Genomic DNA, 14,438 nt, shown 5'->3' on the forward strand with positions numbered 1-14,438 from the left:
TCTTTGGAGAAAGCAGCAAGGTGTACTTCAGGCAAAAATGTTACTGCAAAATTCAGAAGAAGGCCTTAAGAATGGCATCTTAGTAATTTTTTTCTCACTTAATACTGGCAGATTTTTCTACCTGTCACATGACTCAATGACATAAATTCATTTGTTTTACTTCAGTTCAGAACTATCCATTAAGTCTACATCTAACTACAGTCACTTACACCAATGTTTAATGCAAGAGTTCCTATTTCATGTAAGCATATCTTTCAGAAATACAACTAATCTTGATCAAAATGTACAAAAGGTAGGGAACCACTATTTCTTTTGGGAATATGCATCAATGTTACACTAAAACCACAATGATCATCAATCCTACAAGGAGTCCAACGGAATCCGTGGAGATATAGCACACTGCTTCACCTATGTTGGGCATTCCAATAGACTTATCTCCTACTAGGAAATACACTTGGGCCTCGCCCTTGCCCCAGCCATATTGCACCTTGAATTCAAGAAAGAATTTGCATATATAACTTGTTAGGAGTCATAATAAATGGCAAAATAACTGTACTTGCATTCAAATAAGTAGTACAGGTTCATGTTATAACAGAGGTACCCAGATTCTTGCTTGGCAGGTGAATTTCTCCATGAGGAAATAAGTTTCAAACTACTTAAAAAAAAAAACCTGATGCCGGAAAAGAAAAAGCAAATGGTATATTATCTAGAGAGACAGTCAAACAAGGATGACTTAAGGCTGGTCTGTCTGCCATATCCAGACTGAAACTCAGTGATCACTAATCATTGACCAGCAGAAGTGTGGTCCCAAGCACCTGAACTGATGAGACAATTGACAGTTGTTTTCTCAAAGAGATATTACAATGGAAATCAACTCTTCTGAGCTGCTCTGCATGATCCCAAATTTAAGTATGTTCCATAGACATTAAACAAGTATAAACCATATACAATTTTAAACTATGCTTTTCTAATATTAATTAGGTAATAAATACATTAAATACATTTATCTTTGTGTCTTACCATTAGCTTTAGGATTTCAAAGTAACTTCTAAAGATAGATGATATATCTAAGATAAGTAATCAATGATTTCACAGAGACACACAAGGAATCTCTGAAGACTTGGGGAGAGAAGCCAGATCATGTGAATGCTGAAACATCCTCTAGCCACTGCTTCATTAATTTAGATAAAATTTACACTCTGCATAGGAAAACGTAGGTATTTAAATTACTCCTGTTGTAATGATACTGAAGACTCATGAGTTAATTAGAAAGGCTTACAATAAATCTGCAAATTACTTCACTCAAGGCAGATGCTCAACATGATGATAACCAAACTTAAATCATTATATAAACAAGGTCGTTAATGGCACAGATACCAAATATTTGGGATCAACATGGTTGCTTGATATAGGCTATATTAGCTTGGTCTGAAGCTCTCACAGCAAGAGGAAAGTTTTAGGAGCAGCATTTGGTATTCTTAACTGAGAATCCATCACTAGTTTCATTATTTTGTTAGAAAAGTTACATGATCAGATAATCTTTCCAGGCAGGTGGTATTTCAGAGAGAAATTAAATGTATTTGTATGCTCACAAATGAAATGTCTCCTTTCACCAGGGACTTCAGGTACTCATAAAATCTTCAGATTGAGAAGCTTTAAGCATTTCAGCCATCAGGAGACAGTGGGCTGTGTTTTAAATCTTTTAAATCTTGATCTTAGGCTTTTTCCGTAAATGTAATCACATTTGGGATTAGGGAATACCTTTATCATTCCCACCCTTATTTTTAGATGACCCTTGCAAGCATAACAGTCTTAGTGATGTAGACAGGTAACAACAGTGTTGGGATCAGGGCTGTATGGGTTCTAATAACTGCAGTTGCAATACACTAGGGAATCATTCAGGCTGGAAGGGACTTCCAAACTCCTGCTCAAAGTGGGGCCAGCCATGAGGTCAGATCAGGTTCCTTAGAGTTTTACGCAGTGAGGTCCTGGAAACTTCCTATAGCAACTGCAGTTTCCTAAGCAACCTCCTCTATTGCTTAACAATACTTATAGCAAAAAAGGTTTTTTAGTCTGAACCTCTTTTGTTTCAAATGAAGCTTGTTGCCTCTTCCACCACAGAGCACTTGTACATCTTCTTGTTAACCTCCTGATAGGGCATTCCAGACACTAAAAGCCTTTTATTCACCAGGATCTCTCAAGTCCATTTCCCTCTTCAAGGGCTGGTTCATGAGGGCTTAAGCCCCTGATCATATTGGTAGCCCTTCACTGAACTTGCTGAAATCAACCAATGACTTTCTTGAACTGGCATGCACCAAACTGGACACTAGTCTAGATGCATTCTGGCAAGTGCTGAGGAGTGGAGATAACTACTTTCCTCAATCCACTACCCGTGCTTCTGATCACCTCGCTGTCTTCTAAGACCCCTAGGCCCAGTTCAGACAGCTGCTTTCAGACAAAGAGTTTCCAGTCCTTATCACTGCAACAGGTGATAGCTCCCCAAGAGCAAGATTCTTCCTTCTGAATTTCATGCAGGTCCTACCAGTTCATTTATCCAACCCACATAGATAGATCCCTTTGAGGGGCAGATCCAGAGTCAAATGGTCCCACACACCTAATGTAACCCAAAAACTTGATGGGGATGCATTATCATCTCCTATACATCACTGGAAGAGATGTTAAACAAGACCTTGTACTGTGGTAGGCCACTTGTTACTGACCACCACCGTCCTCAGAGACCAATTATCTAATCTGTTTTAGCTTTTTCTTCTGCCCATTCAGTTATCTATTCAGATCATAAAGTAGTAGACAATATGCTGCTTCTGGGATACAAAAACTAGCACAAGTATCAAATTCATAAGGCTCAGTAGTATAGCATGCAAAATCCTTTAACTGCCTGGATGCTAGAAAATTTGCACAGCATGGAATACAACTTCAACTTTTAATATGTACTTCTGAAAATCGAAAGCCAGTTATTAGCAAATGTTTGCTACATTATATCCCAACTACATATTAATTAAATGATGGCATTAAATGAGGAGAAGAAAATAAGAAAAGGCTAATATTAAGCTCAATGAATATTAATGATTTATTATAAAATACAGTAAAATGCTATACATTCTGAAACTGTTAACAAACTGGAATAGTTTTAATCTTTATTTCAACATGTTAATAAAATATGCAACATAAGGACTTAGCCATAAAAAATAATTTCAAAGAATTTGCCTTTTCCTCAACAATAAGCCTCTCTGCTCCCACACAGAACAGATTCTATAGATAGTGCATGTTCTATTGTATTTTTACATTATATTTCAAAAAAATCAGATACACTTTTTGGACAGTCAAATAAAATTAAAATGCAGGTGGGAAAATTGTCCACAGAACATTGTGAAGTGAGACATTTTGAAAAAGATAGCATATTTAAACCCAGTTTAAAAATTTTACCTAGTTAAAGAAAGAAAAGAACACATATGCCCTTGAAGTAGAAAAGACTTACTGTATCATGTTGCCTGTTATCTTTTCCTGATACAATCAAGAAGTAGTTCCATGCCAGCAGCAGCAACAAAGCCAGTGGTATCATGTAGAGCTCAAAGTTCCAGACCACAAAAAGAAAAAGCTAGAAGACAGAGCAGGAAAAAAAGTGATTGAAATCAGCATTAAACTCTTGTGCAGAGTTAAGACCAATCAATTGAAACAATTCTAAAGAAATCCACTTCTCCTTGTGGAGTGTTGTTCAAGCACCTTGCTGACTCACACTTACCTCCATAATACAACTGCTACCTTTCCCAATCCTTCCTACCTTAATTCTTGGAAAAGAAAAATTGATGTACTGTCATCAAGAGAAATATTAATTGTTGTCTCATAAAATAATGCTTTTGTGAATAATGCAAAAGAGCATAAAAATAAGATTGCATTTTAAGAAAGGTTAGTTGCTTTCATGAATCATAGAATGGCTTGGGTTGGAAGGGACCTTAAAGTCCACTTAGATCCACCCCCCTCAACACAAGCAGGGATATCTTTCACTAGACTAGACTGCTCAGAACTTCATCCCACCTGGCCTTGAACACCTCCAGAGATGGGGCATTTACAGCTTCTCTGGGCAACTTGTTCCAGTGCCACCATCCTCAACAATAAAGAATTTCCTCCTGATATCTAATTTAAACCTCTCCTCTTTCAGTTTCAGTTTTTCTTGCAGGTCACAGAGATGTGATAAATTTAAAGAAGACCTCAACATATTTATTATTGAAGCTGGTTATAGCTTTGAAACAACCCTGTAGCAGTGTAAAGGTGTCACAAGAATTGATTAAAGACTAATCTGCTATTTAGAAAAAAAGAACATGGTCATTTTGTAGTAATGTCATACAAACAAGCAGAAGTAGCAATCAGAAGTCTTTTGCATGGAAAACTAGCAAGAAATCACAGTAAAAGCTATAATCATATGATTATTTTAATGAAAGTATAGGAAAATAGAACTGACTACAGATTCATCAAAACTAGGTTTAAAAAGAACTCTGAGAAGCCACCTAAGTCCATCACTTTGAAAACTTTGACTTATTGCAGTGTTAGCTCAAAACAGCTCAAGTGCTCTGTGACCAGTGGCTGCCAGAAGCCTGGCTGGGTTACATCTCCTAAAGATGTGTGCCTAAATAACTGGGGCTGGTCTTCAGCATGGGATCATCTTGGTCATCCCACCACCGGAGAAACCCATCTCACTGCCAGCTCCATACACCACTGTCTAGACATTGTTCCCTATCCATGCTGCTACAAAATTAATGGTTTACAGGAAAGAACTAAAGATAATTGGACTAAGATAGGGCCAAACTAAAACCATTTTTACCTCCAATTTTCCTTATCCCTTTTTATTTAAGCCAGCTGTAGCCACAAACACAGGGGTTTGTTTTCTTCAACAAATAACAAAACAATGAAACACAACAACAACAAAAAAGTGAAAGCAAATCACACTATGTACTACAGCTGAATAAACATCCAGAAATCTTGATAAGCCTTTTCATCCAAATAGTAAATCTTTTGAATATTTGTACTTTTAATACCTTCTAAAACGGTTGAAGGTGTTGTCCTATAGAATTCGCAAACCTAAGGCAATGCCAATACCTAGGTAAACAAAAACAGAGCTCATTTTTCCAAATTAGCCATCAAGGGGTGTATAAAAATCAGCAAGAATAAAATGGAGATTTTAATAGTCTTCTGCTAGATTTTTGTTTGGAGTCTTCTGCTAAATTTTTGTTTGGAGTTAGAACAAAATGCTCTTATCAAATACAAGCACCCATGTAGAAAGCAAAAAATAGGTCTATATCTCAGGTAATTTTCTCAAGATCAGGTAACTTACCTCATCCCCATACTTTCTACCCCTTTTAACTATGTAAATAGTTAAAAGCCTATGAAACTGCAAGACTAACATGATAATTACTGAAAGAACTGTAAAAGCAGTGTTTGTGAGACAAAACCAAGGATATTGGCACTTCTAGATGTTTTTCATTTGAAAGAAAAATGTTTTTTTCAGGTTGTTTAGTTTAAAAGAAAATCTGTTAGACGTGGTAATGCATAAGAAGATATGTTGGTTTCAGCTAAGGTAGAGTTAATTTCTGCCCTAGTAGCTGTTTTGGATTCAGAATGAGAATGGTGCTGATGACACACTGATGGTTTGGGTTTTTTGATAAGTTGTGACTATCCAAAGTCAAGGACCTTTTTTTAAATTACCTCATGCTCTGCCAGTGGAAGGTATTCAAAATAAACTGAGAGGGAGCACAGCTGGCACAGATGACTGGAACAGATCAAAGGGGTATTTCCATATCACAGAACATTGTGGTTAGGATATAAACTGTGGATATACCCAGAAAGGTAGATGATGTGCTTTCAGGAAGAGGGGTCTGGCAAGGGTCAGTAGGTGGTGAGAAACTACATTGCATTGTTTTGTTTGGGTATTTTTTTTCTTTTTTATTACCGTTATTATTTTTATTTCCTTTTATTATGGCATTTCACTTTACTTTCAATTATTAAACTGTTCTTATCTCAACATAGAAACTTTACTTCAATTCTTCTCCTCATTCCACCAGGATGTGGGGGAAGAGAGGAGGGGTTTGAGCAAGTGGCTGTGTGGTGTTTCATCTCCAGCTAGGCTTAAAACCACAACAGAAGCAAGCAATATCTCATCTTATTCAAGAACTGTTCTGTGACCTTGCTTTCTGTAAGAAAGTGGTAAATTAGATGTAACCAACTTACAACAAATTTTGTGTCTCAAAAGAAAAGCAAAATCTCCTTGCATGCTTTAACACCAGAAATACCCTGAGTCAACAGATGCACACTGAAGGGTGCTCTGGAAGCCAGCAAAAAGCATGAAGTATCAGAAAAGTAAATATTAGAGATTACCTGTTGAGAACAGGCAACACATACAGTCTTTAGCAGGGCCCTAGCTGAACTTTGGTTAAAAAGTGGTTAAGAAATGAAGTACTATTTAAACACTCCCTGGCCCCAGAGGAAAAAAGCCAACAATCTACATACAGTCTCAGGAGATATGAACCTGACTGGAGTCTGAGGAACATGGTCATCATGTACTCTGTACTCCAGAATCTGTTGAATTGATGAATTCCAATACAAAAACTTCTCACTTGAAGTTTCTAAAGGCCAAATGACCTTCAAGGTCATTAATTCCTTGCAGTACAGCCATTAAAACATATTAAGATAATACCTTTTTTACAAATTGTACGGACATGCCATTAAAAAGTGTGGATATTACACCTGTCATCTCCTGAAGATGATTTTGCTGACCTGCCACCTTAATTTCCATCTAGTCTGACTGAATTTTAACCAGTTCCTCCTTTCAGGCAATTGTCTCAGCCAGGTACTACACAAACATTGCAGCACAAATGAAATGTGTGCTGCATGAGACCAGCACAGTTATGGCCCTCTGACCTAAAAGGCCTCATTATTCTTCCCAGACAAGAAATGCACTCATGAAATGTGTATGAGAGAAAACAAGCAGATTTCCAGTATCAGACAAAACTTTTAAGTAAACACAAGCAAACCCAAAATCTGGTGCAGAACAGCAGGAAAACTCCAGGACTCAGTTCTTATGGATGAAAGGCCTGATCGTAAAGGTGAAAGAGAAGGAAGTGATATGTACAAACCTTCATGAAAGGTAGAGAGATAAACCAACCTTCCATTAAGCAAGTATAGGCCAAAAAGTCCCTAACACAAACCAAACCAGAAAAGCTAATGAATAAGTATAAAAAGAACACTTCTGAGAGTTGCCCATGTCTGTAAAGCATCTAGTGGACTGTATCTGACATGACACCTTCCAAGAAAATAATGGGTGTGTGTGTAAAAAAGTATGCTTATCACTACTAAAACAAGCTAACTATTTTAAGAGATGAGTGTGAGTCTCAAAGGTTACAATTTAATACAACTGCCATTTCATATACAGAAGAATATAAGGAAGGGCTGTTTTCATCTCTCCCATGAGATCAAAGTTTTCAGAGTCACAGGGCATGAACTGGTCATTTTCAGTTTATACTCTTAGTGAGAGACACATGCATTAAATCATCATTCAGGAAGACACATGACACTATCCCTAATGTACAACACTTCAAAATTAATTTCAGATAGGATGTTGAATATCCTATTCTTTTACAAGCTACACTATATTTTAAAAAGAAGTATTACCCAAAATTATTAACACTTCCTACTGTTCAGAAAAAAAGCCTGCCCTTTCAGACTAGCAGCTGTGGATCATTAGCTTTCCAGTGATGAGATGTGCCTGATGAGTATTTTTCTTTCTAATTAAGAAACGAGATTCTCTATTTGGCTATCTTCTGATAGAATGAAGAGAAAGATTTATGCCTATGTGGAAAGGCCATATTCTACAGACAATTACTTCAGATTTCTTTTTATCTACCTCCACCCAACCTCTTTTCATTTTTAACAAAATCATGTTTGCACCCATTCACAGCATTAACCCCCGTTTTTCTCAACTCTTCTCCTTTTTTCCTTCCACTTCTGTTTTGACTGCTAGCAGGGAAGACCATGTAAAAAAAAAAGGATCATTCCCACAGGGGACACTGACCTCATCCTGAGGTACAGAAGAGACCAGAGGACATGATGAAGGAGGGCTGCAAGAACTACTGTTTGAAAGCTTTATGACAAAACTAGAAAATGTTAATTCCACAGAAATGCCTGAGTTCGGTGGACCAGGTATTGGCCCTGGTAGCACCCAAAGCCATGAGCTGTAATGTGTTGGGAATAAAGCAAAACACAGACATTCCCACTACCATTGTCCCGCACAGGGCACAACACTCATGCTGCAGTCTCCTTCTCAAATTGTGGCTTTCCCTGATCATTTTCACAGGACATCTTTACAGCCCCATTTACATATTATCTATATCCTTGCCTTGTATTTATAACCAATCTCTTGATTACCCTGGAAACACAAAAGTTGGCTGAACAGCATTTTGGCACAATCACAAACAATCACAAATGTCTATGGCTCCAAATACTGCAGTCCAATCACAGGATCTTCCATTTCCCATTTAAGCTTAAAATGAAAATTTTATTACCTGAGGTTTTGTCCCTTGATGTATTCCCACAGGACTAGAAAGAATAAGACAGAACCCATATATCTGCTTGATACAGACTGTGTACCGAGGACTGCAGGTTTTAAGGCTCCTGCATGGTGTTTTATGCTATGAAACACCGGCAATTACTTTGTATTGTACTTTGGAGAGATACTAGCTTCTTCCATTATGAAAGTAGTCAGTTCTAGCAATCACAACTCCTGTGATCTTGCAAAATACTTTTATAAAAAGATTAGAAAGGAAGCATTTCTTTTAGATGCAACAGATCTCAAATACACTAGCATTAATGTAAACACTTTTAGGAATCCACTCCAAATACAGTGCCTTCATTCAGATTTAGGAATCCAATCCACATGCAGTGTCTTCATTCAGTGCATTCATTCAGTCTGCAAGAAATATGTCTTTTAAACCTACTCTAAAGGATACTACAGCAGTTTTTCTTATCACTCTTGCAATTTTAGTTCCAATTACCTGAGTGCTAGGAGGAGGTGCAGTATGAAAGATTTGAGTTTGAAAGACATTATCTGTTACTCTGCTTTTCTGTACACATAAAAAAATAACTTGAAAATAATAAAAGCATGCAACATGTAAAAAAACCAAAAACAAAAAACAAAAAAAACCCACAACCAAAAAAAACCCAAAAAACCCCCAAACAAACAAAAACAAAAACAAACCAACCCCCCCCCAAAAAAAACCAGAAAAAAACCAATAAAATTCCCACTTGCTTTATTTTGACAGATTTTCAGTTCAATCTTGGATTAGTGTTGGTTCTCTTTTTTAAATGCATGAGGTCTTGGGAGTCTGAGAAATGCAGAATAATTAGTATTTTTGATTCTCTAAGATTTTTTCCTTTATCTCAGAAACTAACATGGATTTGTTTGAATTGTCTGTCTCTTTGCTGGAGTTAGAAGAACTGAGTTCACTTTAGATTTAGTTCACTGAGTTCAATTTAGATTTTTATTAGCATTCTTTCTATTTGTTTCATGTAAAAAGAGAAAAAAGAGATATATTCATGACAAATAAATCAAGAACTTAACAGAATGGATGAAGTATTAATTAATGCCCGTCCAAATGGGGCTTTTCATGTATTTTGATGTATTGAAAGACATATATTAGCACTTGCTAGAGCACTCGGGTCCTGTATCTAGAAGAACATACCAAAAGAAAATTTCATTAAACGATAGCATTAGATGAGAAGAAAATAAAAAAAAAGGCTAATGTTAAGCTCAGTAAATATTAATGATGAATTGTGAAATACATTAAAATATGATACATTCTGAAACTGTTAACAAATGGAATAATTTTAATGTTTAGCTTCAATATGTGAAATTTAAAAAAGACAACATAAGGACTTACAGGGTAGGATATTTTTCCTCATAGGTTTTCCATGCTTGTAATCTGTATAACAAATCCAAGGTTCCAAGGTTCTATTTAATCTTATTCCTTTTATCTATGTACAGTGCACACACTTGTTACTAAAGCAACAATTCTGACAATTCTAGATGTGACTCATTTGATCTGCATCAAAACACCCAGTTAGTGAAACACATTAACAGCCAGAACAACCTTTGTGCTGATACTGCTATCCAATCACACCACAATGTATGTTGCATCTCTACAAGACTGTCAGCACAAAAAAAAATGTTTTATTTAAAATCCTGAAAATTTTATTTAATTATTTGCTTACAAATAATTATTTCCCTTACAACTTCTAACTGATGTTTCAAAATAATTTTTTGGAAGTACCACAATCTTTACTTTGAGAATCTCAACAACTCCAAGAATGCAAACCTCAGAGCATGAATGAAGTGCCACTTTAAACAGCACATGAATTACAGATATAAAAATTGTAGTGCTGTAACCAGTTGCTATTCTATCTATAACAAAAGGTAGGTGGAAATAAAAATGATACTACCAAAAAATATTTTTAAAATGTGGAATCTCTTGAGTCATTTTTTGCCCTTCATTTAAGAGTTTCTGAGCTGCATTATTATATCTGGGTAGTTAGTATCGACAATAAAATTAAAGGGCAAAATATAGTTCACTAAGGTAATTCCCATACACACAGCTTTCTGTCATTCACAGGCCATTTCAAGATGGACTTTTTCTGTCAGACTGCTAAAATGCTGGCAAACTATGAGGAATTGACTATGAGAAATTCCTATGAGCACTGACACCTGACATCAATGACCAGCTAGGGTACACTAGATCAAAAGCACATCTAAGAATGGGGCTATTAGGGTCACTGAACCTCCATCCCATCTTAATACCACATTTTCTGAACAATACCCAACTGTTCACTGAACAGCCCATGTTTTATCTAAGTGACATTACCTAAAAACTGCTCTACATATTCTTTTCCAAGTAAAAAAGTGCTTTTGATGTCCCCGGATTGATTTTCAGAGAATCACAGAATGGTTAAGTCTGGAAGGGACCACACTGGGTCATCTGGTCCAACCTCCCTAGTCATGTAGGGTCATCCCAGAGCACGTGGCACAGAACTGTGTCCAAACAGTCCTGAATATCTCCAGTGAGAGAGAGATAATCACTGCAGAAGAAAAATCTAAGGTGTTGACTTTATGAGAATTGTAAAATCACAACATAGATCACGCTAGACAACTACAGGTATTTATGCACAATAAATTGATGATCTTAAGAGCTCTGTAAAGTTTTAAATTGTGTTGTGCTGAAAAAGATCACATGCAACCAGGGATCTACATATTCACATGTATCTATCTTCATTTTGTAGCCATTTTATCACTTTACTTGAGAATCAATTTTCTGTCATCTATGTCTTGCAATTCAATTTAAAAAATGTAATTTCTTCAGACAATCCAGGAACAAAATATTATCATTGCCCCCTTCCTTTCTTACTGCCTGATGAGAAGCTGATGGGCTTTGAACCTGCCCCCTTTTCTCCCAAAAGCCTGAAGATTGTAACATTAAATTGTCCATCAAAAGTTATTAAACTGGGTATAGAGAAAAAATATTTGGTACCTTGTTCAGCTTAATTATACTTCACTGTATATGTACCAGAGTTCAGACAACATACATACTCCCCAAACACCTGTATGGAAGTTGTTAGAAATACTGTTTTCTGTACATCAATACTGCATTAGATTAACTTTTTCTTAAGCTGCTCCCTCCCTTATCTTCTTTTGCATCCACTTTTGCAGATGAAGGAAGATCATTTAACATTTTAAGAAAACACAGCAAAAGTTTTAATAGGGTAGAAACAGTCACCATTACCCAAATAATGGAAAGTACAAAACTTTCAGACTTACTTTTTCCAAAGCAAAGCAGAAAATACTTTTTAAAATGACAAGTAAGTCACTTACTTTAAGAATTGTGAATATGAACTACATAAATTTCACAAATGCTTAAATTGTGCCCGGATTCATTGGTATGTCAGAAAACCTATATAAGCCCTCCTCACTACTCATTCATTAATAATCACCACCACCAAAATAAGGACCATTAGGACCAAAGGATATTAGGAAGCACAACCTTTGATAAAGTTAAGTCCTTTGGTTGAAGGAAAATGGACACTTTACCAACAGTCAGAGTGAAAAGCAACAGCAATAAAATTTAAACTGTATGAATGAAGACTAAAACCATGTAGCTAAAGGTGTTAAAGCAGACTGTGATTTCCAGCAATAAAATGCAAAAATACTGGGTTTTGGTTTGGTAACTACCAGTATGTCTGGAACACAGAGAGACACTGGCTTCCCTATGGAGAGACACTTCCATAAGCTGAAGTCTCATTTCACAGACTGGAATTGTAATGTCCTTATTATATTGAAGAAACTCTGTCCAAGTAGGTCTAATTATTAAATTATTTCAACTTTTCAAGACCATCAGTCAACCTCAGTGAGCTCACCAGGCTAATTTTCATACTCATGATTTATGACTTGCTTCATCATGTTGTTTTGTGATGTGTGGAGTATTGGTGGAATATAACTGTATAACAGCAAATAAATAAAAAGCCTAGGATTTGTTCCTCTATCACTGACCAGCTCTTAAGTACATAACCTGCAATTTGTTCACACAGTGTAGGAAAATGTTCTTCTACCTTTTAATGTACTTATTTGTAAATAAATTTTAATTAATAAATTAATTTCAGTAATTAATCTCAGCTAGCTTGCCATTCATTGTAACTTGATCTCCCAGTCCATATTGTATTTTAAAAAAAATTTTCCTTCATTGATCTCAAGACTTTGCCTCCAAAACTTCAGTTCTCGGAGTTTGCAGATGCAGATGTCTGCTGTGTCATCTATAGCTATGTGTGCCTGTTCCTATTAACAACTCTAATGTTAATCCAGGGCTGACGTTACCAACTCCTTCTAGTCTATTTACAGTCTTTGACTTTTTCCCTATGAACATCCTGTAGCTTTCCACCCTCAATTATTTGTTTGAAATAACTTTGATGCCAGATATATCTACATTTTAGCATGTAGGCTATATGTTTTTCTTCAGTATTTACCAAGTCTTTAAATTTCCCTGTGCACAGTACAATTGTAGGTTGCAGAAATGAGAACTTAGCAGAAAATAACAAGTTTAGATCACAGAGTGAAGCAGCTCCAGGTGTTTGAATAACCCGAATCTTGTACTTATAAGTCTGTCCCCAGGCTGATGTCATTGAGACAAGGAAGTATTTTTTGTTCTCTAGTAGGATAGCTGCAATTATATTCTGCAATGCTTTCTTTAAACAAAATGCAAAACAAAACTCTCCAAGGTCATTTTTAGCTGGTAATTTTTTGCAGTAGACTGGAGCAGGTCCCAAGAAAGCTAAAGTATATTCACATACTTCTATGTAAAATTTAACAAATTGCACTATAAAGAACACAATGACTTCTGCTAGCAGCATAAACAGTGCAAATTCCAAATATTTCAGTGAGATAAAGAGAAGGCAGAAGTTAGAATGCAGTTCATGAATATGTACATCTTGTACATTTTTGTCTCTTTTTATTGTAAAACACAGCACAAAGGAATGGGAGGACGTCTATTAACAGTCTCTTCACAATTTGGTGGAAGCAGCTATGAATTATTAAAAAAATGTAATTTATAACATAACTAGTGTATCGTCATGATATTTACTAGCGTATCATCACTCAGTCTTTGGCTGAGTTTACTTCTTCATGCCTTTGCTAAACTTCTCTGCTTTGCCAAGCTCCACTCAGGTGCATTTGAGAAATCACATTAGACTCATACAGCCTTTCCTCCAAGAGCAACATCCTGAACTGCTGGGAGTTGTACAAGAAATGGAGTCAGATACCTGGTTAACAAATACACTTTTCACACCTTACAATGTGTGATGCACTTTCAGTCACCTAAAAAGTTTCTGCCAATGTGTACATAACTGACCTGTTTAACGAGGGCAAGCACAAAACTGACATCTTGGAAAAACCAGAGGTGCTTCATGGAAAAGGAAAAAAAAAAGGAGTATCAGAAGTAGACTTACCGAACAAAACTGAATTATTTGTGTTAAGAACTATAGAAAGCCCCCTTACATTTTGTTTAAAGTTAAGTAACCATTTCTATAAGTGCTGGAAAAAGACAAGAGCGGTGAAGGCTGAAAGAGAAGTAAAGGTGAACAATATTCAGAAGATAACATTTTTGAATCATATACTTTTAAGCAACAGCAAGTTCTGTGAGCAGCAGTAAGTTGTTTAGGGCATCACCTATCCAAAACACAGAAAGACTATACCATATAATTAAACAGCCTACCAACATTTTTTGTATTTTTAAATCTGATTTTAACGTTCACTCTTGTAAAATATATTGAGAAATAAAATTTTTAATCTATAACATGCAATGTTATTTTTCAAAATAAATAAATTCAACAACAAA

At 36.0% G+C, this 14,438-nt stretch overlaps 1 protein-coding gene across 8 annotated transcripts in view; it reads right to left on the reverse strand.

Moving 5' to 3' along the window:
• The window catches only part of MCTP1 (multiple C2 and transmembrane domain containing 1), a 214,198-nt gene that overhangs the window by 49,288 nt on the left and 150,472 nt on the right, over positions 1-14,438 (reverse strand). For 6 of the 8 annotated variants that reach the window (XR_010354192.1, XM_064405543.1, XM_064405541.1 and 3 more), the window contains one exon: positions 3,497-3,616. The exons of 1 other annotated variant lie outside the window; for it this stretch is intronic. Coding sequence is in view for 5 of the 7 variants with exons in the window: in XM_064405543.1 (XP_064261613.1) it covers positions 3,497-3,616 (120 nt within the window). In the remaining 2 variants the exon portion in view is untranslated. Of the gene's footprint in view, positions 1-3,496; positions 3,617-14,438 lie in introns of those variants that run through there. One more of the 8 variants, XR_010354193.1, reaches the window with a different exon arrangement.

The sequence above is a fragment of the Passer domesticus genome, chromosome Z (assembly GCF_036417665.1).
Source record: "Passer domesticus isolate bPasDom1 chromosome Z, bPasDom1.hap1, whole genome shotgun sequence".
Classification (NCBI taxonomy): Eukaryota; Metazoa; Chordata; class Aves; order Passeriformes; family Passeridae; genus Passer; species Passer domesticus.